Source organism: Ahaetulla prasina, chromosome 2, assembly GCF_028640845.1.
Source record: "Ahaetulla prasina isolate Xishuangbanna chromosome 2, ASM2864084v1, whole genome shotgun sequence".
Lineage (NCBI taxonomy): Eukaryota > Metazoa > Chordata > Lepidosauria > Squamata > Colubridae > Ahaetulla > Ahaetulla prasina.
The window spans coordinates 303,873,874-303,901,457 of NC_080540.1; the positions used below are offsets into that span (position 1 = coordinate 303,873,874).

General features: G+C 54.8%; 3 protein-coding genes across 6 annotated transcripts in view; 2 read left to right on the top strand and 1 right to left on the bottom strand.

Moving 5' to 3' along the window:
* Positions 1-1,999, top strand: part of LOC131192906 (phospholipid-transporting ATPase ID-like) — an 86,510-nt gene extending 84,511 nt beyond the window's left edge. Inside the window, exon 28 of the mRNA XM_058172482.1 lies at positions 1,862-1,999. Coding sequence (XP_058028465.1) covers positions 1,862-1,930 — 69 coding nt within the window. The 3' untranslated portion in view covers positions 1,931-1,999. The remainder of the gene's footprint in view (positions 1-1,861) is intronic.
* On the top strand, positions 1,936-20,660 carry RUSC2 (RUN and SH3 domain containing 2). 3 transcript variants are annotated; one of them, XM_058172478.1, is made up of 12 exons: positions 1,936-3,682; positions 3,767-3,832; positions 12,030-12,791; positions 13,420-13,608; positions 13,960-14,103; positions 14,801-14,877; positions 15,444-15,618; positions 16,038-16,143; positions 17,148-17,194; positions 17,485-18,295; positions 18,827-18,985; positions 19,616-20,660. In XM_058172478.1, the coding sequence occupies exons 1-12, from the start codon at positions 1,936-1,938 to the stop codon at positions 20,028-20,030; spliced, it is 4,698 nt and encodes a 1,565-aa protein (XP_058028461.1). In that variant the 3' UTR covers positions 20,031-20,660. The 3 variants fall into 3 exon arrangements, with proteins under 3 accessions (XP_058028461.1, XP_058028460.1, XP_058028462.1); XM_058172477.1 differs by having other exon boundaries at positions 1,936-3,832; XM_058172479.1 differs by having other exon boundaries at positions 1,936-3,832; positions 19,650-19,975.
* Positions 20,661-20,730: 70 nt separating this feature from the next.
* On the bottom strand, positions 20,731-27,123 carry CIMIP2B (ciliary microtubule inner protein 2B). 2 transcript variants are annotated; one of them, XM_058172499.1, is made up of 6 exons: positions 26,187-27,123; positions 25,442-25,641; positions 24,863-25,029; positions 24,180-24,288; positions 23,289-23,492; positions 20,731-22,183 (listed from the first exon to the last, which is right to left on the bottom strand). In XM_058172499.1, the coding sequence occupies exons 1-6, from the start codon at positions 26,261-26,263 to the stop codon at positions 22,086-22,088; spliced, it is 855 nt and encodes a 284-aa protein (XP_058028482.1). In that variant the 5' UTR covers positions 26,264-27,123; the 3' UTR covers positions 20,731-22,085. The 2 variants fall into 2 exon arrangements, with proteins under 2 accessions (XP_058028482.1, XP_058028483.1); XM_058172500.1 differs by having other exon boundaries at positions 20,736-22,183; positions 24,863-25,008.
* Positions 27,124-27,584: the final 461 nt, after the last annotated feature.

The following is a 27,584-nucleotide window of genomic DNA, read 5'->3' on the forward strand; positions in this document are numbered from 1 at the left end:
TAATAAAATTTGGGAGTTGGAAAAGGAGTTACCAGACTCCTCCTGATTTTTGCCAACATGGACTAATCCGTTCTCCTCCTCCTCAATCATTCAGCTGCATTTTGTTTCTCGAAAAGAGACTTTTAAAAGTGGCCTCTATTCTTGAAGTGTTTCTGGCAGAAAATTTGACCGGAGGGTGGAATTTAGTGGAATTATTTTTGTTCTGGCAAATAGTGAAGGGGTTTGTGGGGAGGCATCACCCCATGGGGTGCTGCTAGCCAGATTGTGGAAAATAACGCGGGATGTTGTGGATGAGAATGGAAGCAATCCTGTCCCCAAAGCACCAGGCGTGAAGGAGAGGCTCTCCTGCCTCTGAGCTCATCATGCAAGGATAATGTCCAGCCTCTGGCGGTTCAGCGGTTCAACTTTCGAGAGAGGAAGGAAGAGCGCCATTTAGGCCTCTTTCCATCTCTCTCTCTCTTTTTCTCTCTCTGTGTCTGTGTGTGTGTGTGTGAGAGAGAGAGAGAGATTGGCCTCTTTTCCTGAAGTCTCTCCAAGCCAGCCCCGTAGAGACCCCGGCATGGCAGGATCAGGAGGCAGAGACCGGGGGATGGGTGGGTTCTGATGAGGATCTTGGTCTGGCTTGGTGTGCAGCTTGTTTGCATATGTTGTGGTACCTCAAAATTCATTCTCTTTTCTCCCTCTGAGCTCACCCTCCCTTTTTCCTCCTCCCTTTAACCTTGCTCTGCTTCCTAAAGGCTTCCCTCTTTCGGAGCTCTGTGCCCTCGGCCTGAAAACCTTTCAGACATGACCCGGCTCTCCTTCAGCTCCAGAAATGGACGGGAAGTGACCAGTGCAAAGAGGGGCTTTCTCTGGGAGGCCCCAGATGGCACCTGATGGGGGCTGAAAGCACACGGGAAGGTGGTGGGGAGGGGCTCCAGAGACCCTTTGATTTTGGTCAGAGAAAATTTAGCAGCTGTTTTTTCTCAGCGAAAGACCCAATAAATGAGGGCAGGTGGCCTGGGGGTGGTTTCTTCCCGTTTCTTTTTGCTTCAGACAAATCCCAGGCACAAAGAAAGCCCGTAGCTCCAGCATGGCAAAGTCTCTACCCGGCTTGAAGGGAACAAAGGTAACGGCCAGGCCCAGAGGCAGCTACGGTCCAAAAGAGGAGAATGCTGGTGCTGTCGAGGCTCTGCCCGTTTTTTCATCCGCATGCCCCAAAACCTCTTTCTAACTGGCCAGCCAGTGTCCTGGAGCAGGAAGGCAGAAGCGAAGCCCCCCCTCCGCACACCCCACTGAACTCCCTTGGCTGCTGTGACTCGCTGGCCTCTCTCTCTTGAAGGGTTTCAAGAGGGAAGCTTCAGCTCTTCCCATGGCAAAGAGTCCCACAAGTGCAGTTTGTCTTCCCTGTGGGGCTTCCACCTCCCGTTGCCTCAACACTACTGAGTGTAACAGAAATGCACAAATTGTGCCCCCTCCTGTGAGAATGCCAAGTGGGCAACCACATCAGATTGCACACCAATCGCTTCCTTGCTGAGCTAGGATTGGGTTGCTGCCTAACCCATGACAATGTAGATGGACCCGCCAGGTCATAAGCCAGTCAACAGATGAGCCTTTGAGATCCCCCACCCCACCCCGTGTGAAAGGGAAGCACCAGGCGGGGGGGGGGAGCTGCCTATGCTGTTTGGTGAGGTGCCTGTGTGGAGACGTGTCTGCAGAATTGCCCGTCTCCTCCACCCCACCTCACCCCCCGTGAGAGATTCCTATGTAAAGTCCTGGGAAGGGGCTGCTGAGGCATCCTGTGAGACATGGCTGGGGTGAGGAGAACTACTGAAAACTGACTTTATCCTCAGTGACTGGGTGCTGTTTTTGTCTCTGTCAGGTCTTGGGCTGCCCTGAGGAGGCGTCTTCTGCCAGCCCGCTCTGTCCCCCAGGGCCCTTCCATGGGTAGCTTCAATGCCGCAAGTGCCCTGGCAAATGGGACCGAAGATGGATAGCCCCCCCAAGCTGACAGGAGAAACGCTGATCGTTCATCATATTCCGCTGGTGCATTGTCAGGTCCCGGACCGGCAGCGCAGCAGCACTAGCCAGGGCACCAACCCTTTCTTTCCCTCTGACCTGGGGGTCAGGCGGACCAGTTCGCTCCCCGAGAGGACCCTCCTGCAGGCAGACTCGCTGGTCTACAGCAGCCTCCTCAGAGCTTCAGATGGGGCCCCGGAAGAGGAGCCCGTGGGTGGGCAGAGCCCTTCCCCCACACTGGCTGCCCCTGCAGCCCCCCGGCGGCAGAACCCCTTCCTGCTGAGGGACGGCGAGGCCTGGGATCTCTGTGAGGACGACCTGGGACAGAAGTCCTTCCACCTGCATGATGGTCGGTCCGCCTTCCGCCTGCACGAGCCGGCGCTGCCTCCCTTCCATCTGCATAGTAGCAGCCCTGTGGTGAGGCCTTGGGGTGGCAGTCATCGAATGGATGTGGTGGAAGGCTGCACTGGCCTGGCAGCCGATGAGGAGGCTCAGGACAAGGGGCACATTGCGACAGAATGCATGGAGCTGGATGAGTATAGCTGCCACCGTGGGGACCCCTCCAGCCTCTCCCTGGAGCAGGAGTGGGCCAGCGAGTCAGATGACCTGATGAACAATACGGAGGTCATCCGCAGCCGGACGTGCAGCTGCTCCAACTCTGAACTGCAGCGCTGCCGGTGCTACAGCCTCTCAAGCCAGTCGGAGCCCCTGGACCAGCAGATGGGCTATGTCAGCGACTCCTCCTGCAACAGTTCCGATGGCATCCTGGTCAACTTCAGCACCCTCTACCAGAGGCGGCACGGCCATCCTCACACCAACCTGAACTCGGGCCCCTTGTCCTGTGACTCCTCTTCGGGCAGCCAGTCAGACATGGCTGCCTTTTATCTTGACTTGCACTCCTCGTCACAAGAGTCAAAAATGCCCGGAGAGCTGCAGGATCTGGAGGGGCCAGGGAAATCCTGTGGGTGCCACCACCCTTCTTCCCCTGTCCTTGATGCCAACTGCAACTCCTACCCACCACTCTGCGATCCGTGCCCATCTGATGGCTCTGACCTGACTGCGTGCTTTCAAAGCCAGGCGCGGCTTGTGGTGGCCACCCAGAACTACTACAAGCTGGTGACATGCGACTTGTCCTCCCAGTCCTCCCCCAGCCCTCCTGGCTCTTCCATCACCAGCTGCTCCGAGGAGCAGGCCAGGGGCAGCCCCCTCCAGCCCACCGAGTATTACCTCTTCCAGAGACCTGAGGAGAGTGATACAGAGGGGTCCCGGGATGAGTCACAGGAGGAGTCGGAGAAGAATGCCATTGAAGGACAGGTCTACATCAACGTCTCCCCGCCCAGCCTGGCTGGAGGCAGGCAGCGCTCACGGAGCTACGACCGCCACCTGGACCGCAGCCCCTCCAGTCGGTTGGGTTCCCTGGAGCGCATGCTAAGCTGTCCCGTAAAGCTGAGCGACAGCTCCTCCTTGACCCTCCAGAGCTCCCCTCCCAAGCGGGTCACCTCCTTCGCAGAGTTGGCCAAGGGCCGGAAGAAGAACGGCTCCTCGCCGCCCATTCGGACCAGCCGGGACTCATCCCTGGAGTTCTCGCCCATCCCCGAGGGCCAGAGGGACAGCTCCGTCTTTCTGGAGAGTCAGGAGCGGCACAGCCAGAGCCTCCCACCCCTGCCATTGGCACGCTCCGAAGGTGAAGATGCCAGAAAAGCCCCCAGCTTCAGGGAGGTGCCCACCTGTGGGCAAGAGGGGGACGAACAACTCTTTTTCTCTGCAGTGTCAGAGATGGGGGCCGGTGGCAGCAGCATCTTTGGCCAGAAGGACATTCGAGCCCGAGCGGATGGTAAGCCCCCCACCCTGCCCCTGTATGCCCAGTCGCCTCTTTTTCACAGCCGGTTGAGGGAAAATGAGTGGGGTTTTGGCCAGGAGAAGCCCCTCTCATTAATAAACTGCCCCCAAATCCTTACTAGGTTGGGGCCCAGAGATATCCCCTGGCTGTTGGCAGGGAAGAGCATGGAAGTTGCTGCAGGGACTGATGACCGGCTGTCCTGGCCAGGGCCCATCCTCGTGCAGTCGGGCACTGGGCGTTGCAGCGAGAGCCACCAAGCTGGGCAGGTTGAGAAGGTTAGATGGATTTTAGATCAATGAGGATGAACCTTTTGGAGTGTCAAAAATTGAGAAAATGCCTGCCATGACTCTGCTGGTGTGTCATCCCACCCACCTGGACCAAAAGAGGCCTCTCGGGGCATGCCTGTCCCCTGAAGCCTCCCAAGAGGGCCCTGCTGCCATGGGGCCTTGGGAGCGTCAGAAAGTCACACGAGAACACTCGCACAATTGTTGGATGCCTCAGAGGCTGCGCGAGAACAAGACCTTCTCGTATGACTTCCAGAGGGCCCAGAGGCCGGGCGGGGATGTCAGCAAAAATGGCACCGTGTGTCACCTGTATCACATGTAACCTAGGTTCACTATCTCTGTTCTAGATCCTAATGGAGGAGGGTGGCTGTGCTTCCACAGTTTTTTATTGTGGCTGGTTCAATTGGTTGGATTCCTTGGACAGGAAAACTGCTTCCTACTTGCAGTTGAGGGAATTGAGGCTCGGTATCCCACTGCACCCCTCAGCCACCATCCCACCCTGGCCAAATGCTCCTGAACTGCCTGATGCGTCTTCTTTGGTGTCTTGGGACAGTCTAGAGAGGACAGCCTGTGCTTGGTCTCCAAGCCCGGCCCAGACACAGCACTTTTCCGGGGTTTGCAATCCAGTCCCTGCTCGGCCATCAACCCTTTATGTCTGCCTAGGGCCTGTCTGGGACAGGATGGAACAGGAAAGCATAGACAGCTGCTGGGAGCTTGTGGGCAACACAATGAGTCCCGCGGCCACAACTGTGACCACTGGTTGTCCTTAAGGACTGGCTGGACAAAGAGATGCTCTGCAGCAGTGTAGGAAATTAATGGGATGAAAATTAATTTTTGCAATTTTTTTCCAGTGAGGGGTTCTAAAATGTGTCTTTTTACATCAAGAATTCAAATCTGCTATTATTTTTGCAATTGCACGATGTTTAGCTTGGTATGGTAAATTCACGTCTGATCATTATAGCCCACAAATACTGTTAACTTTATCTTCCCAAAATTACACCTTGTGCTACAAAAATTAACATTTTTTTCTGCATGAATCTTATCTAGCTAAACAAAAAAATAATCCATGCAACCATAAACTAACATCAGAAAGCAATTATCTGAGTTACAAAAAAGTTTAAGTGAGTTTCATCAAGTCTTGTTTTGATTCGTTCTTTGACATCAGCTGCCGACTTGCTTCTTGGGCTCTGATATAACCCTCATGGTTCTTTTTTTTTTTTTAATGAAAAAGTTTTAGAAAACAAACAAACATTTTTCCCCCTTCCCCCCCTCAAAACCTTCTTCCCCCTCCCTCCCCCCCATCCCCCCCCGGCTTCCGGGGTCAATCGCAAGGTATTGTTACACATAAGCCAAACATAAACTAAAATTTTCCCTTCTAACCCAATTAGCCTCATCCGAGTCTTTTCATTTCCTAACCTCCCCCATAACATTCTAAGATAATGCATCCTTATTATTCAAAGGCAATCTGATATCTCTTAATCTGATATCTATTTTGTAAATAATCAATCCATTTTTTCCATTCAATTAAATATCTTTCCTGCGTATTGTCTTTCAAAAAGGCTGAGATTTTTGCCCATATGCAATATTGGAAGAAAAAAGAATTACCTACAATAGAAAAATGGATATTGAAAACCCTCATGGTTCTCATGTAGATACACTCTGCTTGCTGTTCCTTTCACCTGTTTGACACATCTCTCTATTGATTGGGCATGACAGGACCACTGTGGTACTTACATTAGTTCGTCAATGAACTTCTTTATTTCTGCTTCAGTGAGTTTGCACGTCAAAGGTGGCTCATACACACCTTCAGACCAATCAATCCACTCCAGCAGAGGGGATACTCTGGCATTGATTAAAGGCGTTTTTCTTGCACATACAGAAAAATCTCCCAGCATGTCATTGTCTGCATTCCTCAAGTCCATGGTCTTTTCCACACCAGCTCTCCTCTCTTGAATGTCATCTGAAAACAAAAGTGTCTGGATTATCGTTTCACTGAAAAAGTACCATGCTGAGCACTGAATGGTCGGCAAAACAGCCTCTACTACAGCCTTCTTGTGCAGTCTGACTTGCTGCAGCTGGAACAACACACAGGATGTGAGCCTTCAATCCAGGGATGTTTTACTTTGATCTTGAACCAGCAGGAGCAGTACATACCAATGATGTAGTCCACTATCACTCTTAAATTTTGGGGAGTTTTGCCATTAAAGCCATGTTTTGAAACCCATTTTCGATAAATCCTATTTGCAGTTGTGAATCAGCATGAATGGCTTACAGGACCAATATCCAGAAGAGCCGGATCTGTGGGAAGTTCTCCTGTGTGATCCTAAATCCGTACACTTGATCAGTAGAGAGATCCTTTACAATACCGTTGCTCAGTGAAATGAGAGGCTCACCAATTGAAACTCTGGTGAATGAAGGATCAGTCTCAAGTTCTGTTGTAATGTCTGGCATTGACAATTTTACCTGCCCAATTGTTGTTAAACAAGATCTCCCCATCTAATTTTGTGATTAAGTGTTGTAGGGACACACACCAATCAGATCAACTTCCGGTCAAGCTTGACCTCTACCGAGGGCATGGCACCACCTTCCCAGCTGCTATTAATATTTGTCGAATCTCTTCCAATGGCCTTCAAGCTTTTGTCAATGCCTTTCTTCTTCACGAAATACACCAGGTTATCTGCAATCACTTGAGCAGGTGTTCCTGTTTTTGGCTCACTGCACACAGAATAATGTTCAAATTCAGATTCCTTGTGTGTCCAATCACACTTGGCCAATAAAAATTCAATTCTATTCTATTCTATTCTATTCTATTCTATTCTATTCTATTCTATTCTATTCTATTCTATTCTATTCTATTCTTCTTTGATGGTACTTGGGAACTGCTGATCTGAATTGTTTGTTTTCAGCATAACTTTAATTGCATCTATACGGCCATAGAAGAGGAAGAAGCATTCTATTTCGCCCTTCTTACAGAACTCATCATATTCTTGATCTAGGAACTTCATAATTGTTTTCTGGGCTCTCTTGACTTTATTGTGGTCAACTACAAGTCTCTTGTCTTCTTTGGTGATCAAGCCAGCATCTGTGAAGGTGGCTGTGGTAATGGCAGCAGTGGCACATAGACCAACACCGTATCTTATGCTCTGCATAGTGGCATTTGTTATTTCTAATCTACTGTATTCTGTCTTTTCTTTTGAAGTAGAGGGCACATCTGTTTGGTTTAAGACAAGGCCAGATGCGCCACATGCTGGCCATGCCCACCCCTGGTTTAGCGAAGGGGGGAAAAGTCACAATATGTCATGTGACGACAATGTGACGCCGCGAGTTTGACAGCCCTGGTCTAAAGCCTCTTCATAATTTTCATCACATTCCTCTTCATCATCAGTCGCCTGTCCTTCATTTTCATCATAAGAGATAATTATTTCATTTGTCAGTATCGAAATGTCTCGACTACTTCTCTGCTTCTATTTAGCGAGCCTCTGTCTCTCATCGTATTGCCGCTTTTGCCTTTTGCCTGCTTGTTTCTTTTCAGGCACATCTGGCAAACCAATCTGGTGCGATCCAAAAGAACCAAAAGAATCTTGTTTCTCTGACCTTTAACGAAAGCAAGTTCCTTCCATGGTATCTTCACCTCCTTAGGGCAGGTACAGCTAATGTGAGCTTCTTTTTTGCAGCCAGCAGGGCAGCCAAATTCGGCACAATTTGACACTTGCAGTTGAGGATGTCAAACAGTTTGTCAAATTTCACAGTGAAAGTCTCTTTAATATCTAGCTTTCCTCTCCCAAGAGTTGTTTTGGGGCTTGATCCCAGATCTCTTGGATCTTGTTCAAGATTGTCACTCGTGAATTTTTAACAGGGGTCACAAAAGAATTTTTTGCTTGTTCCCACTTTTCAAGCACTTTTGGGTATATGCCTCTTGCAAGACTGGCTGCTGGGTAGTTTCGAGCTTCATCACTGCTTTGTTCTCCTAACGGTAGGCTGTATCTGAGAATGTCTCTCTGGGTTGGGAATTCAGACGGCAACAAGTCTCTGCCAGTCCCAATTAGGTTGCTCATATGAGTGAATGTTCTCAGCCTTTTTCTTTTTTTAGAAGCCATTACAGATCAGTTATCACACACACAGGAAATGAGGCCAGCAGTATGAAAACTCTCAGACAAAATAATGTTTAACAAAAAGAGAAAGATAGCTGAACTTGTGAAATGAAACAAAATGTTAAAAAGTTACGATATTTACGTAGTTTCTTACCAAACACATCTACGTTATGTTAAAGTAACCAAAATATCTTTACATTCCCCAAGGCATGTCACCACTTTTGAGCACCCCTGATGTTTGGAAATCGAAAGTTGAAAAATTTGACACTGGGAAAGGGCTGGAATCATTGTGTGGGCAGGAGGCCTCTACAGGTTTCTTCTCTGAGAACAGGATAAAAAATTAGAATAGAATAGAATAGAATAGAATAGAATTTTATTGGCCAAGTGTGATTGGACACACAAGGAATTTGTCTTGGTGCATATGCTCTCAGTGTACATAAAAGAAAAGATACGTTCATCAAGGTACAACATTTACAACACAATTGATGATCAATATATCAATATAAATCATAAGGATTGCCAGCAACAAGTTATAGTCATACAGTCATAAGTGGAAAGAGATTGGTGATGGGAACTATGAAACGATTAATAGTAGTGCAGATTCAGTAAATAGTCTGACAGTGTTGAGGGAATTATTTGTTTAGCAACTGATGGCCTTCGGGAAAAAACTGTTCTTGTGTCTAGTTGTTCTGGTGTGCAGTGCTCTATAGCGTCGTTTTGAGGGTAGGAGTTGAAACAGTTTATGTCCAGGATGCGAGGGACCTGCCAATATTTTCACGAGCCTCTTCTTGATTCGTGCAGTATACAGGTCCTCAATGGAAGGCAAGTTGGTAGCAATTATTTTTTCTGCAGTTCTAATTATCCTCTGAAGTCTGTGTTTTTCTTGTTGGGTTGCAGAACCGAACCAGACAGTTATAGAGGTGCAAATGACAGACTCAATAATTCCTCTGTAGAATTGGATCAGCAGCTCCTTGGGCAGTTTGAGCTTACTGAGTTGGCGCAGAAAGAACATTCTTTGTTGTCCTTTTTAATGATGTTTTGATGTTAGCTGTCCATTTGAGATCTTGCGATATGATAGAACCCAGAAATTTGAAGGTTTCTACTGTTGATACTGTGTTGTCAAGTATTGTGAGAGGTGGAAGTATGGAAGGGTTTTTCCTAAAGTCTACCACCATTTCTACGGTTTTGAGTGTGTTCAGTTCCAGATTGTTTTGGTTGCACCACAAGGCTAGTCGTTCGACCTCTCGTCTATGCGGATTCGTCATTGTCTCGAATGAGACCAATCACTGTTGTGTCATCTGAACTTCAGTAGCTTAACAAATGGATCATTGGAGATGCAGTCATTGGTATACAGAGAGAAGAGAAGTGGGAGAGCACACAGCCTTGGGGGCCCTGTGCTAATTGTACAGGTATTTGATGTGATCTTGCTTAGCTTCACCTGCTGCTTCCTGTTTGTTAGGAAGCTTGTGATCCACTTACAAGTCTGTTCCGTACCTGTAGCTGGTTTAGCTTAGTTAGAAGAATGTCTGGAATGATGGTATTGAATGCTGAACTAAAGTCTACAAAAGGACCCTTGCATAGGTCTTTGGAGACTCAAGATGTTGTAGGATGTAGTGCAGAGCCATATTAACAGCATCATCTGTTGATCTATTTGCTCGGTATGCAAATTGCAAGGGGTCTAAGAGCGGATTCGTGATGGTTTTCAGGTAGGAAAGCACTAGCCTTTCAAAGGTTTTCATGACTACAGATGTTAGAGCAACTGGTCTGTAGTCATTCAGTTCCTTGATGGTGGGCTTCTTCGGCACTGGGATGATGGTAGAGCGTTTGAAGCAAGAAGGAACATAGCACATCTCTAGTGATTTATTGAAAATATGGGTGAAGATGGGGCCAATTGGTCAGCACAGACTTTTAAGCAAGAAGGAGTTATCTTGTCTGGGCCTGGAGCTTTTCCTGGCTTTTGTCTGTGAAATAGGTCCTGCACTTCCTTTTCTGTGATCACTAGGGGTTGTGAACCCAATGAAATGGGGTCAGTTGTAGGAGGCTTGGCTGTTGTTGGTGTGTCTGAGATGGTGTGTGTGGAGATAGGTGGCTGTAGTTTCCTTTCAAACCTGCAGTAAAACTCATTCAGGTCATCTGCCAGTTGTTGATTACCTTCAGCCTGGGAAGGAGGTTTGCCATAGCCGGTGATATTTTTAAGAGTTTTCCACATGTTTGCTGGTTCATTTGCTGAAAATTGATTCTTTAGCTTTTCAGAGTAGCTTCTTTTTGCTGCTCTTATCTCCCTTGTTAGTGCATTTCTGGCCTGATTGTACAGCATTTTATCACCTTTTCTGTAGGCTTCCTCTTTGGAATGTCGTAGCTGCTTAAGTTTAGGTGTAAACCAAGGTTTGTTATTACTGTGTATTCGCAAGTTCCTTGTAGGTACACATAGGTCTTCACAGAAGCTGACATATGATGTTACAGTATCTGTGAGTTCATCCAGGTCTGCAGAGGTATCTTTAAAAATATTCCAATCAGTGCAGTCAAAACATGCCTGTAGCTTTAATTCTGATTCCTCCGTCCAGGTTTTCACTGATTTAATTTTATGGTTTTATGGCTTTAAGTCTTTGCCTGTAAGCAGGTACAAGGTGAATCATGCAATGATCAGAGTGTCCTACAGCTGCACGTGGTAAAGACCGATAGGCATCTTTTAGTGTTGTGTAGCAGTGGTCTAGAGTATTCTTGCCTCTGGTGGGACAATTGACATGCTGAAAGAATTGCCTCCTCCTGTGTTAGAATCTCCTCCGTGTTTGTAAAGACAGGCGGGGGTGAGATTAAAGAAAGCTGCTCCTTAAAGAAATGTTCCTTAATTTTTAGCAGATGGTCTCGTGAGTAGGAAATCCGTAGTGAGTCACAGAGAACAATTAGAAATAAAGAAACAATTAGAGAGCATTTCACCGAGGCAGCCTTCGTCGGTGCCATCTTAGGTAGTAAGCACAAGTCTAAATTTTGAAAGAGATGATAGGGGAAGTTCAGAAAAGTGTCTATAGTTTTGATTTATTTTAAAATGAATTGTTTGAATTTGGATGGAAAAACTGACATCCTGGGCCACAGAATGAAAACTCAAAACAGTTTTATTAGGGTGGAGAAGTGAAGTAAAATGATGAAAGGTGACAGGGCAAATGCAGAGATCTCCAATGAAGAAACACCACTCTTAATGCACAGCCTTAGGCCTTGGAACTTGGAAGAGGTTGGGGAATGGGAGGGGCTCTGAAATTAAGGCTTCTCTTCTCAAACTGCTTGACCTGTGGCAGCGGAAAGCACCTTGGCACCCTGTTTGCTGAGGATGCCTCCCCATGTCCTCCTGACACAAAGAGAGGAGGAGAACCTGGCAGACAGTTGGTGGACAAGCCTGTCTAGGGAGAGAGATGGAAGGGATGGCCCTGCCCAGTCTTGAGAAACACCAAAAGGGGACTTTGAGGGACCCCCCCCCATCAAGCCCTTCTGAATCAAAATTCTGGTTTGGGCACAGATTAAGCCAGTCTTAACCCTCTTCCCCCAGCCCCCAACCCCCACCATCTTGAGCTGGCTAAGCGGGTTGCGCCAACTTGGTCATGCTGCGGAATAACCAGTCAGGGTCTCCCTACCTGGCAGGGTCTGGGGGAGAGGCCTTAGGGAGTACGTAACCTGCTGGTCTGGGTGGGGGGGGGTTGCCTTTCCTCCTGTGCCCCCACCATCCAAGAACACCAGCCTATTAGGCCAAGCAGTGCAGAGGGCTGGGCTCAGCTGTGCCACATTCATCCATTGGGTAGTGCAACCTCTGCTCCCCTTCCACAGGTGGCGCAGCGGATGGCAAGGTGGTGCGCTACAGCAAGGACCAGCGCCCCACCACTTTGCCCATCCAGCCCTTCGTCTTCCAGCACCACTTTCCCAAGCCGGCAAAAGGCCGGGCCCTGCACAGCCATTTGGCCTCCAGCCTCTCCCAGCTCTACAGCCTCTCGGCCGCCACTGCTGCTCGTCCAGCCAGCCAACCCCCCTCCTCGGCTTCCCAGTCCTCCACCTCTACCGAGGGGCCTATGGGGCAAGGCCAGCGTTCTGCCGATGGGGCGGTTTCCCTAGGCGACGGCCATGTCAAGAGGGGGCCAGGGCCAGAGACCACTCGCCTGTCCCCACTGGGCAGTTACTCTCCAGTACGCAACAACGTGCCTTTCTTCCAAAGCGGGGATTCCTCCTCCTGCTCGCCCACCCCGGAGACGCAACCCCCCCGCAGCAAGTCCTGTCCAGTCTCTGCCAACCTCCTGCCCAGCACCAAAGCATCTCCAGCTGCTGGCAGCTGTGCCACCCCGGGGCGTCCAGGGACCGGAGTCCAGCACAAGCAGTGTGAGAGCCCCTCACCGGTGGCCAAGAAGGAGGAACCCCCAGGCCCCTCTGCACCACTGGCCAAGGACCGACTCCCTGTTGGCTCCCTCCTGCCGTTGTTGTCTGGTGGCTGGAGCCTGCCCAGAGCGGAGAGCCACAGTGAACCCCAGTGGAAGATAGGGGGCAGCGATGCTGCCAGCTTCAGCTCCTTGGGCGTTGGCATCCCCCGGCCCCTCAATGGTAGGTGGGCATTGCAAGGAAAGGCTTAACTTTGCATTCCCCGAATGTGTGTGTCTGTCTGTCCTATAGGTAAATAACTTGGGGGGCGGTATTTCCGTTCTGCCCCTTGTAGTTGAGGGTTTAAGGGAGCCAGAAAGTTCATCAGTTCACAGCCATGAACATTTAGATGACCAGCCCTATTCCTAGGGAGCCCTGAAGTAGCCTCCAGGCCCTTTGCCTCTCTGGCCATCTATGGCATTGCCAGAAGTGGGGGGGGGGCTCCACATGGGGAATCAGCCACCCTGTGGCGGCCATGCAGACATGCCTGGTTCTGAGTGACGGCCCATTTGTCCCCTGAATCGCCCTTTCACCCGAGGCAAAGTGGGGGAGGGGGTGAGATGCCTCTGATAGGCAGGCTGGCCGGCCGTCTGACCTCAGGGCCTCCTTCACCCCCTCCCCCATCTCGCCTACACCACGAGGCTCTGGGCAGGTTGCGCCCATGCACGTGGATGGTCGGTCTCCCCGGCTCGAATGCCGCTGCTGCTGCTGAGTTGCCGCTGATGGACGCCTGTCTCTGTCTCTTCCTCGGGTTCGGCTTCTCTGCCCTCGGCTTCCCTCCCCCTCCCCGACCGGCCTCTTGCGGCCACAGCCAACCACCTCTCTCTGCAAGCCCTGAAGTGGCGGGAGTACCGGAGGAGGAACCCCTTGGGGCTGGACCGCGTCTCGGACCTGGCAGGGCTGACCAGCCACCTGGACTGGAAGCAGCTGGAGAGCAAGCCGCCCTGGAGGAACCCTCTGCTGGCGATGCCAGTGGGCCACTCCGGACCCAGACTCCACGGTGCGCCTTGACTGTTGCAGGCTCCCCTCCCCGGCTCCCCTTGGCTGGGCCAAAGGAAAGGCTTCGAAGGGGTCCGGAGGCCATGGGGACTGTGGGCTTGAATCCCGGTTCCCCAGAAGTGGGGGCTGCAATGCCCTCTGCCCCCATTTGGTCCCTTCCCCAGCCTGGCCTGGGGTCTCTCTGGGGTCAGAGGTATCACAGATGTGATTTATGTTCCTTGAAACTGGGCATTGCTTTCAACAGTCTCAGCCGCCCAGAGACTGTTTGGAGGTGGGCAGCCCCGGAGCCCAATCAAGTAACCAGGTGGGTGGGCCGTATCCCCCTTTCTCCCCCTTCCCCCATGTCTTGCAGGACCAGCGGTGAAAGAGCCACAGCAAAGCTTCCCCGACTTCTTCCCCGACTGTTTCTCCTTGGCCGAGAAGCCGCCGGCCGAGTTCTGCCTCTCCCCTGACGGCAACACTGAGTCCGTCTCCGTCGATCTGCTGCAGAAGAAGGGTCGGTCTGGTGGGGGGATGGGGAGGGGCCCCGGCACTTGCACCCTTCCAAAGTTTCTTCCATATGCGCTAGGAGTGCCATTTCCTGGGGTGTGGGGGGGGGCGCTACTCAGCAGTTGCTGCTTGCAGAGGTGGAGGATGGAGGGTAGTGAGGAAGGGTCAGCTCCCCTTGCAGAGAATGAGGCTATGGCACCCTCCAACCTTGGCAGCTGGGCTGGAGGGTCATTGTCCAGAGCAGAGCCGTCTTTTGAAGGGGCTTGAGGGGATGGGACCCTCAAGCAGGGTAGGAATCTGGTGTGGTCAGGAGAGGTGCCTCTGACCCCCCCCCCCCAGCCATTTCCTCATTTAAGCCCCCACAAATGTTAGGCATGGGGAGCATGTTCAATGCATGGGGCGGCCAAGGGGTGGTTGCAGTCTTTTACCCCTGCAGTCGGTATCTGACGGTTCCTGGAGGGAGGGGGTCTTTGGAGAAAAGGAGACTTAGGGCCCCTCAGCTGCTCTGCACTCCCTATGCTTTCAGCCCCCCCCCCCCCCGCATGAGAGGAAGAGAGAGTAGGTTTCATTTGACACAGAAGAGCCCCACCCCACAAATGTTTGGAGCCAGAACAGGTCCTCCAGAGTCCTGGATAGGAAGGAGGGACCGAGGGGTCTGCTTGGGTGAGGGGCAAGCTCAGCCTCCTCTTCCTTCTGCCCACCAGGTCTCGTCAAAGCAATCAACATGTCCGTGGACCTCATTGTGGCCCATTTTGGGACCAGCAGAGATCCTGGAGTGAAGGTGAGCTGGTTTTCCTCTTGGCCTCCTTTCCCTTCAGTGCCTCCATCGTTCCAGTGAGAGGCCTTCCCTTTAAGGTTTGTCCACCTCCCAGCCAGTGCCCCTGCAACCTTGGGACTATCGAAGGTGGCAGGAAGTGGGGTGGTCTTGGAAAAGATGGAAGAAAGAGGAGCAGGTGAGGAGAAAACTCAAGTGGGTCCGTCTTGACTCTCTGGGCTACAAGGTTCTGTTACTGAAACAATTAAGCATTGCAGAAATATATGTGGCCTACCATTGTGGGCTGGTGGGCAACCAGACCAGAATGTTGGGTCAATAGCTTGCCCCCACCTCCACCCTACTTGTCAGAAAAGCTTTCCTATCCCCGGGACCGAGCCCAACCTGTTTTGCCTGGAGGGTCCCACACCCCACTGGACTGCATATGACCGAGGCAGGTTCTTCGAAGAGCAGTGCCACTCCAAAGCCTGCTGAATGCAGACCCTGCAGGGCGGAGGAGGGGAACGATTGGCCCCAGGAAGTGCTTGGAGGGTCAGGCACAGTCCCCACCCTTTGGCCTCTCTTCTCTCCTCTAGGCCAAACTGGGGAACAGCTCAGTGAGCCCTAATGTGGGGCATCTCGTCCTGAAGTACCTGTGTCCGGCCATCCGGGATGTCCTGAGCGACGGGCTCAAGGCCTACGTGCTGGATGTCATCGTTGGCCAGAGAAGGAACGTCCCCTGGAGCATTGTGGAGGCCTCCACGCAGCTGGGTAGGGGGCTTTGGGGTCTGGCCTTCCTGCCTGGGCCTCTGAGCATCACCCTGCCCTCTTCCCGCCCTGGGATGGCCCAGGTCTCCCTCCCAGCACCAGTCAGCCCTTGCCTGCTTGGCTTATGGGCCTGACCCAGGGGAAGAAGCTGGCACCCAGCAGCCTTGGACAGGGGTGAGGGCTGTCCAGGTGACACCTGTGGCCTTGCTAAGCAGGTGGGTTTGCCAGAGTGCCACCAAAGGAGGATCAGTCTCTCCCCTCCGGCTGCTTAAAAGAGGCAGTGGGGAACAGCAGGAGGGGAACACTGGCTCGGAAGTGCACCCTGGGGGGCCCCTTTTGGACCTGAAGGCTTGGGGGCTTCCATAACTGAAGGGATCCACAGGCGGCCAAGACATGGCACCTTGCCCCCTCTTCTCCCACAGGGCCCTCGACGAAGGTCCTGCACAGCCTCTATAGCCGTGTCAGTCAATACCCGGAGCTCACCAGCCACAACATGCGCTTCAATGCCTTCATCTTCGGCCTCCTTAAGTAAGTAGGGGTGCTTCCCCACTCCACCCTGCCATTGCAGGGGGGGCCGGGAGTGTGGGGTGTGCTGCTTTGTCCCTGGGAAGGAGGCAGCATGAGGGAGGGGTCCTCCTGAAGTCGCATTACTCAACTTCAGCAACTTGGAGATGGCAACTCCCAGGATTCCCCTGACAGCCAGCCATACCCTAACCCGGCCATGCTAGCTAGGGAATTCTGGGAGTTGAAGTCCTCCAATGAGATTGCCGGAACGCAAAGGCTGACACCGGGAACGAAGGAGCCTTCTTTAGCCATCAGCCTAAACATAAAATGGATTTTGTACCAATGTGGGGCAGGCAGCCAAAAGGACCCAATCTGCCCCAACTCTGATGCTGCACTGCTCCAGGGTGTCTTTCCCCCCCCCCCCCCCGCTTTGTCTGCCTCCCGCCCATTGACTGATGGGCAGGGCTGAGAGGCTCCATGGCAGGAAAGGAAAAGGGGAAGCAGTCAGGACCCCCAGGTGAGGGAGGCCAGCAGCGCATTGACGCTGGTGGTCAAGGCGCTGTGTTTGAGAGAAGCGTCCCAAGGAAGGAACCTCTGTCCTTGGGCCGGACTGACCATCTTCGGATGGTGCTTTGCTCAGTAAAAGTGAAACGAGACGCTTTCTTCATAACCACATTGGACTCTGCCTCCAACATGGCCCCAGCCCTCTTTATTCTTCAGCAGGCATCCAGTTGCACACACAACTTAGGCCGTGTTGCCGATTATTGTTGTTTTTTGATTCTTATCCTGGTATCGTTTTTCCATATATTTTTGGTCCAAGTCAAGGCTGAAAACATACCTAGCGGTCCTGCCCCCCATTTTCCCCATAACAACAGCCCTGTGAGGTGGGCTGGGCTGAGAGAGAGAGAACTTCACCACTGCACCATGTGGCCAGCAGGGCCTGGCTTGTGTCCCCAAATGATTCTTCATGCAAACCAGTCCAGACAGTCCTGCCCGTTCTCACCCGCTCTCTGCTTTCTGCCCCACAGCATCCGGTCCCTGGAGTTCTGGTTCAACCACCTCTACAACCACGAGGGTAGGTCCTTTGCTCCTGACTGCAGTGGGGGTGGGCCGTGTGCTGGCGATGGGTCACGGGTGGTGGCCCTGCCCTCAGGAGGCTCGTCCGCTCTTGACATACAGACCCCTGCTGTGCCACTAGGCAATGTGGCCCTTCCCGAGCTTCTGAAAGAAGGCAGGAAGGCCAAGGGGGGCTTGGTAGATGGAGCTGAGCAGCCCAGAGCCTCCTTTTGCTGGCCCGGCTGGGGCCCAGAGCTGCTCAAGCTGCCGGGGGGGCCCTGGTGACAGTGGCCTTCTATTCCCCACTAGATGTGCTGCAGGCGCACTACCAGCCGATGGGCTTCCTGCCGTTGGCGCATGGGGCCTGCCAGGGCCTCTTCGAGGAGCTGCTGCTGCTGCTTCAGCCACTCTCCCTTCTGCCCTTCGGCTTGGACCTGCTCTTCGAGCACCACCTGTTGCAGGTGGGCAGGTGGCAGCAGCAGCAGAAGGAGCTCCTGCGGGGTCAGCAGGGCCTGCTGCTCTCCGCCCACTCCACCCTGCAGCTCATGCACACTCATGGCGCCCAGCGGGCTGGTGAGGGCTCCCGGGGCCCGACACCCCTGGAGAGAGCAGCGGAGCCTGCCAAAGGGGCCCCGGAGTTGAAGAAGGACAGGCAGGCCAGCTGGTGGCTGCAGCTCACCCAGAGCTCCCAGGTCTACATCCAGGGCTCCCCGGAGGGTGCCCGCCTCGCCCACCACGAGCGCAAGAAGAGGGCATGGGCCAGGTCGGCAGAGGCCGGGAAGGGCCCTCCCCCAAGGGAAGGGGTGGTGGAGGGCGCAGAGGCCTGCCCCCCCACAGAAGCCCCCCCAGTCAGAGAGAGGCTCCCGGCCGAGGAGGCAAAGCCCTCCTGGAAGCCGGGCCCTCCAGCTGGGGAGGAAATCAAGGACAAGGGCCGGCCCTTCTGGATGGGCAGCCCCCCAGATGCCGTGCTGGCGGAGCTGAAGCGCAGCAGGGAGCAGGATCAGGCGACGGCCCCTGGGAAGGAGCAGCCCATCACCCACGTCTCCAGCAGCGGCCAGCCCAAGTGGGCGCACCTCTTCGGTTCCCGCCAGGCATCCAAGGAGTCCAAACAGGCCAACAGGTAGTATCCCTGGCAGTCGGGCTCTGCCTTGGTGGCATTACTTTGGCAGTGGGGTGGGACGGCCTGGACTGGAGCCCCAAGTGGGATAAGCTGAGAACGGCCGACTTCCAGGCTGAGAGTTGCTGCCGAGACTCCCTGCCTAACAGCAGGAGGGAGTGGAGGGGATAGGAGGGTTGCAGCAGGAAGGGGCTGGTTTCTTATGCCCCTTGTTAAATTGTGAACGGGGCAGGGCAGTGGGGTCCTTGTGGCCCACCGTAAGAGAGAATTTTTACAGGAGATATCGATTAAGAGTCGGTTTGGAGCCATTGTGGTTTGCTTGGTGGACATCTGTGTCCCGAGATGGGCCAGATCAGAGGTTGCGCCGCCCGGCTGCTCATGGCAGAGCCTGAGGGTGGGTGGTGGATGGGACGCAGCTGCCATCTCAACTGGCAGCAGATGTGCTGGGGGGGCTTCACCTGGGGGCCCTGGCCATTCCCAGGCAAAGCTGTGGTGCCCACTGCTCCCCTGGCCTGACTGCTGCCCTCTCTGCAGGCTGCCTTCCGGCTGGTTGAGCTTGGACCGCTCCGTCTTCCAGCTGATGGCCCAGACAGTGGGCGCCAGTGTGTGGCGAGAGGCTGAGATGGCACCCAAACAGCTGCCCGTAGCCGAAGGTCAGCGGTCGGATGGGAGGGCCTCCCCTGGTGCCCCATGGTGAGTGTGCTGGGGCCGGAGCTGGCTTCGGAGGCCCCAAGCTGCCTGGCTCTGCTCTGGGGCTGCCAGACTTTGGACAAATCCCCTTCTGCTATGGACCCCATTGCAGGGAGGCCGTGTGTGTGACCGGCCTAGGCTGGGCTCCTTTCCCTTCAGGCAGCAGACCTGTGGAAGGGAGGGGGCTGCCCGGCCCTTGTGCGTTCTGCTCCTGAGCCTGCCGAGAAGCAGGGGGGTGGATGGGCAGCCAGTCTTTCTGGTCTGGCTCTTGGCTGGGGAGACTTCTGCCACCACATCCTGCCTGTCCCGACAGAAGAGGGTGGGCACAGCTGGTTGGCAGGCATTTTCTGGGAGGGCTGCCTGAGCAGCTGGGCCTTGGTGGAAGAGACCCCCTGCAGGGTTTATGAGAACCTGAGAACAGTGTGGGGAGGGGGGGTGGCTTTTTATTCTGGCTGAGGTAGGGGGACGCAGCGGCTCCCCTGCAGTCAGCAGGACCCTTGATGGTTGGGGGAAGCTTATGTCCATGCAGTAAAAGCTTTAGGGGGAAATCTGAGACCCTTGACCCACGCAGCTGGGAAGGCAGACGGTGTGGCGCTGACACAGTGTCGGGGCTGCGGGGGGGTGGGGGGGGAGTGCCCAGCCCTTTTGGCACATTCTCTTTCCCCAGGGCGGTGAAGGCTCTTTGCCACCACATTGCCACCGAAGCTGGACAGCTGAGCTTCAAGAGGGGAGACGTCCTGCGGGTGCTGAGCAGGGTGGATGCCGACTGGCTCCGCTGCAGCCGCAGGGAGGGAGCCGAGAGCGGGCTGGTGCCCATCATGTACGTCACCCACCTGGAGGATGCCGATTATTGATGGGCAGGCAATCCCTGGTGGTACCCAGAGCCGTGCAGGCCATCAGGCCCCTCACCAAGAATCAGCCAAGGACCCAGCTTCTCTTGCCTGCCCTGGACTCCTCGTCTCTGCCGGGGCCTCCTGTGGCCAAACGTTCCTGTGCATGCGCCTCTCCCCTTCCTCTTCTCCGTGGCACCCACGCCGTGTCCGAATGAAAATGTGGCCCCTGTTAAGGGCCGCTGGGACCCCAGAAGGCCTGCTCCAGACTTGGGGGAACTGTGTGCTAACCTGTATTAATGCTGGGCAGGGGGAGGGAGGGAGGGGGAGGTGAGACGCCGGGGGAGCAGTGTGGCCTCTGTGCATGCGTGGAGACGAGCCAGTTGAGGCTGGTCTCTGCAGGAACAGCTGACCAGTTGGGGAAGTGTGTGTCCGGCCAGCTCTCCCACCGAGGACAGAGGCTTTAAAGCCAGAAGGGCACCCAACAGAGGGCCCCCATGGCACAGGTCGGGTGGTGTCAGTGGAACCTCATGCCACTAGATGGGGAGGTGGTCTTTGTGTGGGAGGGGTCAGAACCTGGGTTGTATTCTGACCAGTGGGGAGGAAGGGGTCTCCCCCCACTGCCAGTGGGCAGTGCCAGTCAGTATTTGGGACTGGGTTGGGTGGGGCTCTCGCCTGCCCGCCCCGTCCCTTCGAAGGACCTGGATGTGAATGCAGGAGTCGGTCCTACTGGTGTTGTGAAGGTGGCGCCATCTTTAATTTATACTTTCGGCATTAGAACAGGGTGTCTCGCCTTTATTTATTTCTTTATTTATGACACGTATTAATAAAAAAGGTGCTGATTACGAGCTCCCTCGGCAGCTTGGTGATTCCCCCCTCAACAGCTTCTTTGCAGGGCCAAGATGTTGGCTGTTCCCCCCCCCAAACCCCCTCCCATCTACATAATTTGAGCTGTCTTGATGCTTCATTCAGGAGTTTGCCAGGTTGGTGATCCTTTTGAAGGGGTCATTCAGGAAATCCAAAGGCAACAGGTTGGCCTTTACATGCCCCGAATGTGCTGTGGGCGGCTATGAGCCAGCAGATGGGCAAAGGGGGCAGACAGTAGAAGGGGGGGGGGTGTCTTGAGCTAATGCCAGCAGGGCAGAATCCCTGCCTAATAGGTGTGCCAACCGGCCCACCTTGGCAACTGAATTCACTCCTTTTTCAGGCTCTTGGAATCGAATGTGCCCTAAACTAACTCAGCAGGCTGCTCGGGCATCTGAACCTGCCGGCTGGATTTGACTTATTTTTGAGGGGAAAAAAGGCCTTTATACCCCTCACCTAAGCCCAGCTGAAGAGCAGCTCCCCATTTTTCCCCTTGATGCCCACCACCCTGGCTGGCTGAGGAATTCTGGGAGTTGAAGTCAAGTTGCCACCGTTGGAGACCCCTGCTGTAAAAGGTTCTTCTCCACAGACAGCTCCCTTTGGCCAGAGCAGGAGGTATGGCAAAGGTGGCAGGGGTCGGCTGGCAGAGAACTGGCTATAGGCCCACAGGGAGGGGTATCTGGGCCTCTGATCCTGGGCACTCAGATGGTGCACTCTTAGCTGCCACCAAAGTTGTGGGGGCGAACCCCACAGGTTATGATGATGGAGTTTGCAGTGGGTTGGCTTGTTTCTTGTGTCACCATTTTGGCTTACAGCCTGGGAAGCCATGGGTTGAATTGCCATTGAATGCTCTCCTCCCAACAAGCCCTCCATGCTGAAAGCCTGGCCGTCCCCGGGGTGGGAAGCTGTGCTGCCAGGGTAGGCCCATGGATGGCACCGCCTTGGACTCATCCCCTCCCGCAGCACCCCAATAGTCCCAGCTATCATCAAGGGCGGCAGCCCCGCTTATAACGGATTGCAGTCACCAAGGATTAACACTGGGAAGAGAGTTTTTGCCAGGGTCTGTACCAGGGTGGTGAAAGGTCCTTTGTGCCAGAGAATGTCAGAGGGGGATCCAGACGCCACCCAAGGGCAGAGAAGGCAGATGCAGATACCTCATGGGGAGGGGGCACAGCTGGCCACTACTGAAGTGCTTCCACCTCCTGTGTAGAGTGGACCCCCCAGGACCCCAGAGGTCCCCTTCTGCCCCTCCCCCCATAGGGGACCCAAGGGAAATTGCCTCTCCCAACTAGGAAAATGCCATGGATCTGAAGACTGGCATCCCCACGGCCTGCCTTACAGGGCCACAGCCCACCCAGGACGGCGAGGTGGGCTCAGAGAGGGTGCTGGCGAGGGAGCCATGGATTCCCCTACTGCGTGACGTCCAGCACCTGCTTCTCCAGGGTGGTTTGGCCCAGGGCGTTGCGGGTGAGGTGGCCGTAGGTGTGGCCGAATTGGAACTTGTAACCTGAGTTCAGAGAGAGAGAGGGAAGAAGTGACCGTCATGGGCAAATCCACAGCTGCACTTCATGTCCTCAATGCCCAGGGTCTGCAAGGGAATCCCTGAAGGAGGCAGGGGGCCTCAGCTGAAGGGGGAGACTGGCCGGTTGGCTGCAGCTGTGTCCCTCTGAATCCAGGAGTCTCCAATCTTGGGCACTTTAAGACCCGTGGACCTCTGGGAGTTGAAGACCACAAGTCTTAAAGCTGCCAAGGTTGGACACCTCCAGTCTAGGGGCTCTGGGTTAAATGACCCCTGCCCACATAACAGCATTTTATGAACAGTCAGTCAAAACGACATTCCAAAGGCCTCCGAGGCAAAGAACTGAGCGGGGGAGGGCAGGCTGAAAAGCAAGGCCCTCCCTGCCCTCTAGAGAAGGAGCTGCTGAGCTGGTCAGCCGTAGTGGGCCCGCAGGGACCCCAGCCTGTTCTGTAGGCTCAAGACAAGGACCCTCCATCCTCCCAGAGGGCAGCCTGTGGTTGATGTAGCGCTGGGCTCTCCAGCCCATTGGTGAGAGAGTGTCACTGGATTAGTGACTGTTGTCCCACTGAGCGAGTGAGTGGGCTGCGTATCTCAGGGCCCCCAACCCACAGCTGGACTGCCTGTTCGGTGCCTGCTGGCAGCTCAAGGGATCCTCCCAGAGAATCCCTGCCACCCTCTGCGCCTGGGTTGGTACGAATCTGTGCAAAGGTGGATTTCGATCCCTTTTTTCAGGGATCTTCTTCATGGGCCTCTCAAGGTGCTGGTGGAAGAGATCCCTCAGAAGGGGCCCCCGAGGGTGCAGGCTGAGCCCTGGAGTTTCTGCCTGGCTGGTTGTGGCACAAGTGTGGCTTCGTTCCAGGGGCACGGAGTGGGAGATGGGCAGCTGAACTGTGAATGCTTGCCAGCCCTGGCAGTTCCCATGTTTGACATCAGGGGCACAAGGAACTCCCGCCTCCAGTGCTGAGGCTGCTCCACTGGCAGGAGGCAAAATTGCCCAGAGCAATATGAACGATGCTGGGGGGCCGTGCAGGGCTTGGCAGGGAGGTTTGATCCAAGGGACAGCAGGGGAGGTAAGTGGGGGCAAGGCACTCACCTGGCACATAGCCTCTGTAGTGGGGCAGGAGGCCCCTGTCTGTGGGGTACGTCTTGGCCAGGGGCGGGAGGGAATCCCCCCTCTGTGAAGAGTCCCGCCCCGTTTTGTGCAGCATCTCATCAAACTCCACCATTGCCTGGTGGGCAAGAATGGGGTAGCTTGCTCCAATCAGAAACTGGAGGCGAGGCACAAAGCCAGTGAAGCCTGTGGGACAGAGTTGGGGTACTTAAAACCTCAGGACCCTCTTGTGAGGGAGTCCAACCCCTCCCTCCTGCAGGCGGGCAGGCCCTGCTCGGCATCGACCGATTGGTGAAGGTTCCGGCCAGTCAGGTGTTTCTGAAACCATTGGTGCCAGGTGTCAGGTCCCCTAGATGGAAAACTCCCTCTCGTTTTTGAGCCCCAAAACACCCCCCCATGGTTCATGGTAATGAGGATCCCTTTCTCAGAAGGCAAGCTAGCGCATTTCCACACATTGCCTCTAAGTAAACATTCTAAAGTAAGTGGTGCCTCTGGATTCCCACTCCCTCCCCTGGGGTCTCCCCTTTGCTCCCAGGCTGCCTTTGACTTCTCTGCCTACAGAGCCCCAAACCCTGGCACCCCAAGCCTCCAGCCCCAGCAAGCAGGGCCCTGAACCCCCAAAGAGACTCATGGCTCACTGCCAAGCAGGCCCTGGCTCTCAGTATGCTGTGGCAGCAAAGAAGAGGGAAACCGCAGCTGGTGCCACGCCAGAAGAAGAGGCTGGGGAGCCCTAAGGGGCACAGATGTGGGTCTCTTCTGTGCTGGTGGGAGGGGGCATTTCAACCTCTCTCCTGTGAAACTGAGGGAGAATCTCTTTTGGGACATACTTACTCCCTCCTCCCCTCGGGGGTCCCGAGTCTTCTGGAGCCTGACCTGAAACAAAGGTTCTCTCCAGGGAACCTGCAAGGGGCGTTCCTGGGGGCCAGAAAGCCAGGGGGGCGGCAGCAGCATCAGTCTCAGCCGTGGGCAGGGCAGGGAGAGGCTAGGAGCAGAGCAGAGTCGGCCGTGAGTCCCTGGAGGCACCTGGAGGCTCTTGCATCTCCTCTCAGTGAAGCAGCATCCGGCAGAGAAGGCAAAGGGCCCCAAGAAGGAGCCCCAGAAGATCCGCACCCTGTGACCACACACACTGACAGCCTGCAAGATCGGAGGTGGCTCCTAACAGCGGTCTCTTCAGTTTTCATTGTTGTTCTGGGGGACACCCATGCAGAGGGACACAAAAGGCATCAGGGAAGGGAGGGAAGGAAGCTTTTGACCCCTAGTGGGATGCTATGAGAGTGAAAAACTGGAGCCCCATCCCTGTGCCCCCATGGGATGCAGAGGAGAGGGGAAGCCCTCATCTGCACAATTGGGGGGGGGGGCAACAGAGTTCAGGCTGTGCACCTTTTTGTCTCTCTTCCTGCCTCCTCTGGAAAGGACAGCTGTGCCACGAACCCCTCCCCCCTGAGGATGGCAGAGACCCTCAATGAGGGGATCCAGTCCTTCTCCAGGAGATGCTCTGGAAGCCCCCAGTCCCCACCCTCACCCCATGGCTCCCAGTTGCCCTGCCTGCCACTTACTCTACTTTCCAGCTGGGGGGTTTCGGTCACCTCCCTGGCTTGGCCCCCGCCCCCCAGCTCCTGCTGGGGTGCAAACTCCAGCCAGGCCTGCTTGCAGATTTCTCCATAGGTCTTGGCAAAGTGGTGCTGCGCCCTGGGGACAAATCCTGCCAGGAGACACAGGAGAGCTGGAAGGAGGTGAAGTGGGACCCCAGGAAGGCTCTGGACTCAGCAAGGAATCAGTACCCAGGTTCTCTGCTCCAGGCACTGCCACAGGGCACAGCTGGTGCCCCTTTCGCACCCTCTGATAGAGGGAGGATTGACTTGCTGGCACCGGGAGCTCTGGCCCCATCTGCAAGGGGGTTACTAAGAGGGGATAAAAAATGGTGGGGGGAGGCTGTGTCTAGGCAACTCCCCACTAGGACTCCCAATACAACCCTTCCCTTCCCTTCCCAAAGCTTTGCATTGTTGAGTCCAGACCACCCCCCCTCCCTCCTGCAAGGGGCCGAGGGATGTCTTTTCATCCCCCCTCTACCCATTCTTCAGCTGAGCTCCTGGCCCTCTCAGCCGGGGGCGAGCCCACCTCCCAGCGCCACTTACCAGTATAGCCCGGGACCCCGCTGCAGCCTTTGCCCCGGGCCCTCCGGCCGGGCCCCGGCCGCTCCTTTGGGGCGCAGAGGGCGCAGTTGGGCTGCAGGAGCAGCCGGCCAGAGCGGCTGGGGGCTGCCAGCAGCTGCGACGTGAGCTTCCCGTAAGTCTGGCCCAGGGTGAATTTGTAGCGGGGACAGTAACCGCCGTAGCTGCGAGGACAGGAGCAGAAGAGGAGAGACCCCCCCCCACAAAAAAGCCCCCGTCAACTTTCAGGCCCGTCGGCGCTTCTGGCTCTGCGCCCCCAGCCCAGCCCAGCTCCGCTCAGCGCCCGGCCTCATAGCGGCCCGGCTGAACTTGCCCGAGAGCCGGTTGGAGCGCAGAGTCCGGCCGCCACTGCCCTGCTTGGCCCGGCCTCTTGGCTCCGGGGCGGCTGGCGAGGCTCCGGGCGGAAAGTGCTGCGGCGTCCCCGTCGCCTTCTAGGGGCTTCGCGGCGGCTTCCGCGGGCGCAGGGAGAGGGGCGCCCTCCTCCCGGCCAGCCCAGCCCCTCCGCCGCTCGTGACACGCCGGGAATCTGCTCTCCCCGCTCAGCTTCTGCTCCCGGTGGGGGGGGGGCGCGGCTGTTTGTGTGCCCTCCAGCGCCCTGCCTGCTTGCTCGTCCCCCTCTGTGCCAGTCCTCTGCCCCGAGGAGGCGCCACAGCCAGGCCCGAGGCTGCGCAGGGGGGCAGGGTGGGTGGGCAGAGGGACCGGCTCTTACCCAGGAAGGAAGTGGGGCTCCGGGGTCATCAGGACCTGGCTGAGTTTGGGAGCAAACGCCGCCGCCGTTGGGGCCATGGTCTGTGGAGCGGCTGGCAGGAGCCCTGGCTGGGAAGGCTTTTGTATGTGTTGTGGGCAGGAGCTGGGATGGGAGCTGCTGCCCAGGGCAACCGTCGCCAGGCAGGCACTCGACAAGGCAGGCGACCGGGCGCAGGTGCTAAGCCTGGAGCAGGAGAGGAGGGGAAAGGGAGATTTTGGCTGCCTTCAGTGCTGGGGGGAAAAGAGATCCCTTTCTTCCCCCCCCAACCCCCGAGGCCCTTCGTTGGTAGCACCTCAGAACGTCCCCCTTCTCCGGAAGGGCCAGACTGGCAGGGCTGCCCTTGGCCAAGATTACTGGCGGTCCCACAGAATTTCCGGCTCAGCAGCCTGCACGGCTCTGGGCAGTGGTCGGATTCAAATTTTTTAACAACCGGTTCTGTGGGCGTGGCTTATTTTGGGGTGTGGCTTGGTGGTCATGTGACTGGGTGGGCGAACCTAGCTACTCATGTGACCGGGTGGCCCTGGCTATGGGCATAGAAACTACTCAGAAGGCTATAAAAAGTCATTTCTGACCGGTCCTCGCATTTATGACCATCCTCACATTTATGCCCATTGCAGCATTTTTAACAATGATGTCACTCATTTCACAACTGCTTCTCTTCACCACCGTTACAAGATAGGGTGCAAATTATAAAATGTGAGGACAGTTGTAGGTGTGAGGACCGGTCAAAAGTATGAGGACAGATCAAAAATAACTTTTTCAGCCCTCTGAGTAGTCCCTATGCACAAAATGCTGCAACAGGCATAAATGATGACCGGTCATAAGTGTGAGGACTGGTCATAAGTGTGAGAACCTGTCAGAAATCACTTTTTTCAGCCATCTGGGTAGTCCCTATGCACATAGGGACTACCCAGAGGACTGAAAAAAGTGATTTCTGACAGGTTCTCACACTTTGATCAGTCCTCACACCACGATCGTCATCATTTATCCCTGTTGCAGCATTTTTAATAACCATGTCACTCATGTCACAACTGCGGTGCTTCATGTGACCGGGTGGGCATGTCCAGGTGGTCATGTGACATAGCTTCTTTGCCCTAATGACTGTTTGCTGCAATGTTCGTAAGTGTGAAAAACGGTCATAAGTCACTTTTTCAGTGCCATGCTTGTTATACCAATTACCAGAACAAATCCATTCTCCCTCCCTGTTTCTCTCCATCTCTTTTTCTCTCTTTCTCTCCTTAATCTCTTTCTCCCTCCCTCTTTCTCTCCTTCATCTTTCTCCCCCCTCTTTCTCTCAATCTTTCTCTCCTTAATCTCTCTTTCTCCCTCCTCTTTCTCCCCCCTTTCTCTTCTTCATCT

Bases quoted from the DNA above. Each gene is read 5' to 3' on its own strand.
- CIMIP2B (XM_058172499.1), bottom strand. From the start codon at position 26,263: ATGGCCCCAACGGCGGCGGCGTTTGCTCCCAAACTCAGCCAGGTCCTG. The intron at 24,289-24,862 runs GTAAGTGGCAGG...CTCTGCTCCTAG, and splicing joins CCCCCCAGCTGGAAAGTAGA to CCTCTCCCTGCCCTGCCCAC. The intron at 22,184-23,288 runs GTGAGTGCCTTG...CTCTGAACTCAG, and splicing joins CTACAGAGGCTATGTGCCAG to GTTACAAGTTCCAATTCGGC.
- RUSC2 (XM_058172477.1), top strand. From the start codon at position 1,936: ATGCCGCAAGTGCCCTGGCAAATGGGACCGAAGATGGATAGCCCCCCC. The intron at 12,792-13,419 runs GTAGGTGGGCAT...TTGCGGCCACAG, and splicing joins CATCCCCCGGCCCCTCAATG to CCAACCACCTCTCTCTGCAA. The intron at 14,878-15,443 runs GTGAGCTGGTTT...TCTCTCCTCTAG, and splicing joins GCAGAGATCCTGGAGTGAAG to GCCAAACTGGGGAACAGCTC.